Genomic DNA, 4,475 nt, shown 5'->3' on the forward strand with positions numbered 1-4,475 from the left:
GCCCTGAAATTTATTTGTGTCTTAAGTTTTTATTTATTTATTTTTAGAGGACAGATACAGCGTGAGCAGGAGAGGGGGAGAAAGAGAGGGAGAGAGAGAGAATTCCAAGCAGCCTCTGCACTGTCAGGGCAGAGCCTGACCCAAGGCTCGAACTCACAAAACAGTGAGATCATGACCTGAGCCAAAACTGATAGTTGGATTCCTTCGCCACCCAGGCACCCCTGAAATTTAATTTTAACTGCGGCTTCACTTGCTCCATACTTAGACAAATCATGTTATGTATCTTGCTCTGTGCCCTATCTTCTCTGCATGTAAAAACCAGCATACAAAAACTTTTGTACCCTACTTCCCAGAGCGATATTAGTTCAAAAGTTTTTATAAAACCTAAAAGTTATCTTTGTAGCATCTGTATTGGAGATGAATATCCAATACGTACTTGTTTTTATGATGTTAGAACAGTGTTTGGGAATATTAGCATTATTAATTTCTGTTTTACATGAGGAAATTGTGTAGTACTATAGAGCAGTATAATCTCATTTACTAAGTTACCAGCATAAAGCAGTTGAAATTAGAGGCCAAGAAATGAGTTGAAGAAAACCAAAATATATTTCAAAAGTGTACTTGTCTCATGTGACTTTCCATAGAGTAATAACAGAATTAGGATTTTTTTAAATTCTTGAAGTTAAATGTTTAAATAGTCCATTAATTTTTAAATTTTTGTATTTATTTGGAACCCCAAGTTTAGTAAATAGTGTCTGAATTGTTATATGTTAAACAACCAAATAATTTACTATTTTTATTTAGAAAATAATCAAATAAATATAACTAAAACAGGAAAGCTGATGGTGAAAGATTTTCTGGAGGCTTCGTCTGGACCTTACACATGCACTCTTTCTTATAAGACTGTCAAAGCAGAAACCCAGGAAGAAACAATAGTAAAGCAGAGATATGACTTTATGATCTTTGGTAAGAATATGGGCACATTTTAACTTATATATTTAGTTTGGATAAGAATTAAGTGTATGGTCTCTTCACTTAGTGAGAATGACCACACAAACTCTTAAATTGACATCTAGATAGTATGTCCTTAACAATCCTCTTTCAGCCTCCTACTTCCCACCCTCTAGGTATTGCAAGAATAATCTACTTTCTCACAGTTTTGCCAGGTAATTTAAAAACCGATGTTTAATTCTATAAAGCAAATTGATAATCCTTTTCACTGGCCTCTGCTGAGAGCAGCGACACTTTCTGCATTTTAAGATATTCCTCCATCTTATTTTTTATACTGTTAACTTATATGTATATATCCAGCCATTTCTTCTCTTGTATTGATTAGATAATATATCAGATGAAAACAACCTTTTTTCATTAAAGTTATTAGTTTTATATAGTTTTTGAGGACAAACTGATAAAACATTTTATTAAGTTTCTATGTTGATTTGCAAGATTAACAGGATTTAGTATTACATGTTATTTGCATATTCTTTGGTAGAAGAAATTAATGGTGAGCACAATTGTTTTTATTCTCATAATTTTTTAAAGCCTATCGGGAACCTGATTATTCATATAAGATGGCTGTACGTTTTACCACAAAGTCTTGTGAAGGAAAATATAATGACCTGCTTTTTAGAGTGCTGAAGAAAATCTTGGATAATTTAATGTCTGATTTGTCATGCCATGTCATAGAACCATCATATAAATGCCATTTTGTTAAAATTCCAAAACATGGCCTCATACATGAGCTATTTATAGCCTTTCAAGGTAAAAAAATTTTTTAAACATTTCTTTAATGTGAGATCTAACAAATAGTAGGCCCTAAATGTTTGTTAAGCACTAAAGTAGATTGTTGGTCCTACCCTGGTTATGGTTTTAAAAATTAACATTTTAATTATTTATCTTAAACAATGATATATTGTTGCTTATCTTTTCTTTAATCTTTTTTAAGTAGGCTCCATGCCCAGCATGGGGCTTGAACTCACAACCCCAAGATCAAGAGTTGCATGCTCTACTGAAGGAGCCAACCAGGCACCCCAGTATTGTTGCTTGTCTTTTAGAAGTCAATATCATTTTATAAATATGGCCTTTAGCTATACAGCTAATATTTAATATATAAATTCTTATAAAATTTTAAATTGTGGGGTGCCTGGGTGGCTCAGTTGGTTAAGCGTCCGGCTTTGGCTCAGGTCATGATCTCACGGTTTGTGGGTTCAAGCCCTGCATTGGGCTCTGTGCTGACAGCTAGCTCAGAGCCTGGAGCCTGCTTCAGATTCTTCATCTCCCTCTCTCTCTGACCCTCCCTGCTCATGCTGTCTCTCTCTGTCTCTCAAAAATAAATAAAAAACATTTTAAAAAATTTTTAATAAATAAATAAAATTTTAAATTGTATTTTTGAGAAGAACTTAGAAGAACTTAATAAAAGAGAGGGATCAAACCAAATTTATTTTGATTCATTTTAAAGCCTTGTAGTTACTTTGATTAGCCCCCAGATGGAGTGAAATCATAATGTGTAAATTATTCAAATTGTGCATTTTACTTTATCACTAAGATTAGATAGATTAAGCACATGCACACACGCATACTAAATTCTGCATTGAAAGCATTTGTTGGAATGTTTGGAACTTTTTAGAATTCTTTTGTGAAGATATCATTTTTTTCTCTCCAGTTAATCCTTTTGCACCAGGGTGGAAAGGTGCATGCAATGATTCTGCTGACTGTGAAGATATCACTAATCATAATATCCTCCAGGTAAGAATTTCAATGTAGGGGGAAGTATCTGAATAGTTAACAAAGCTATATAAAAATTTTTTGTAAATATTTCATTTTATTAATTTAAAAGTTTCTTCAAAAATGTATTTCTCCATGTTGTGAATATTTATCAGTAATAGACATTCTAAAGAAGTATATTGAAATTATTCTTTTTAAAAATATAAAGTATTATTGATTTTTGGCTTCATTTAAAAAAAATTTTTTTAATGTTTACTTATTATCTATGAGAGAGAGAGAGAGAGCAAGCGAGCGAGCATGAGTGGGGGAAGGGCAGAGAGAGAGAGGAAGACACAGAATCAAAAGCAGTCTCCAGGCTCTGAGCTGTCAGCACAGAGCTCGATGCAGAACTTGAACTCACGAAGGGTGAGATCATGACTTGAGTGGAAGTCGGACCATTTGTCAACCAAGCCACCTACGTGCCCACTCCTGGTTTCAGTTTTTAAAGCAGAGATTGTGAGAGTCTTGGCTGTCTCAAGATGTTTTGGAGTAATACATCTAGAATAATATATAGCTCTCCAGGTTAATATTATGTATTTTTTCTATGATAGAAGAATGGATCCCTGGTTTTTGTTTCCCGAATGGTATCTAAGAAGCAGCTTGAAGAACAACCCCACAATCATGTAATCCTAGGTTAAACCCAATAGTTCTTCCAAAATTGTATCTATGCTGGTCATTACAGTTGCTTTCCACTCTGCCGTTCTCAGAACCTAAGGACATAGTCTAAAAAAATCCCTTTACTCTTCTGGTTTAGTTCCTGAGCCTATACCCTTAATATTGCGGATGGCTTATGGAAAGCACTCAGTTAATATTAATTATTATTAAATTCTGTGCTCAAAAAGTAAAATAAAATTTACATTATTAGTTTTAGTGCTGATTAGAGAACAGTTTTTGTTTCCATTTTGCTTGGCTCTTTGGAATTAGAAATAAGAACTCTGTTTTCTGCACATAGAATAGACATGCTGCAAATAATTTAAACCTCAGTTTAATTTTTCTTAACCATTGCACATATGAATTGACAATAATTGATAAGGTCAAGGTTAGACTAATTTTAGAATTTACACACAACTTTTAGCAAGTCACCTGTTGCATAAACCATGACATGCTTCCATTATGTTTCATTGCCTCTAATATAGGAGGATAAATTTGGTTCACAGTTTAGTAACTGTACTTCTCTCTGGTATTTTAAAATCTTAGGCAAGAGATCGGATAGAAGAATTTTTCCGGAGCCAAGCATATATTTACTACCACGACTTTAATAAAACTATACCAGCTATGCATTTTGTGGACCACAGTTTTCACGTAGTACGTATGGATAGCTGTCGTCCAGGCTTTGGAAAAAATGAAGGTCTACACAGTAATTGTGCTAGCTGTTGCGGTAATTATAAAATATAAATATCTAAATATTTAGGTTATATAGTCAGAAGAATAGATGAATAATTCCCTTAGGATAAGTGAATATAATGATTATTTCACAAAGTTATATTTGTTAAAGGGAAGTAAAATTCAAAGCCCAAATTTCTAGAAATAATTATCTTCATGTATATTAATTCTTCTTACTGCACTCTTTTGTATTGTAATACATCTCTATGGTATTCTGAATTAAGCTGCTATGCTATGAAGGAAAATAACAGAATGGTCCTACCTAGAAAACAGAGCATTAGAAAAAGGAACTTGTAAATGGGGCACTGCAGAAGATACTATAAAATGCT

At 33.3% G+C, this 4,475-nt stretch overlaps 1 protein-coding gene across 6 annotated transcripts in view; it reads left to right on the forward strand.

Moving 5' to 3' along the window:
- ZPBP2 (zona pellucida binding protein 2) overlaps nt 1–4,313 on the forward strand; it is a 6,995-nt gene extending 2,682 nt beyond the window's left edge. For 5 of the 6 annotated variants that reach the window (XM_029928379.1, XM_029928382.1, XM_029928384.1 and 2 more), the window contains 4 exons: nt 805–966; nt 1,543–1,761; nt 2,663–2,745; nt 3,961–4,313. In XM_029928379.1, coding sequence (XP_029784239.1) covers nt 805–966; nt 1,543–1,761; nt 2,663–2,745; nt 3,961–4,158 — 662 coding nt within the window. In that variant the 3' untranslated portion in view covers nt 4,159–4,313. The remainder of the gene's footprint in view (nt 1–804; nt 967–1,542; nt 1,762–2,662; nt 2,746–3,960) is intronic. The other variant, XM_029928380.1, reaches the window with a different exon arrangement.
- The last annotated feature ends 162 nt before the right edge of the window (nt 4,314–4,475 follow it).

Source organism: Suricata suricatta, chromosome 17, assembly GCF_006229205.1.
Source record: "Suricata suricatta isolate VVHF042 chromosome 17, meerkat_22Aug2017_6uvM2_HiC, whole genome shotgun sequence".
Taxonomy (NCBI): domain Eukaryota; kingdom Metazoa; phylum Chordata; class Mammalia; order Carnivora; family Herpestidae; genus Suricata; species Suricata suricatta.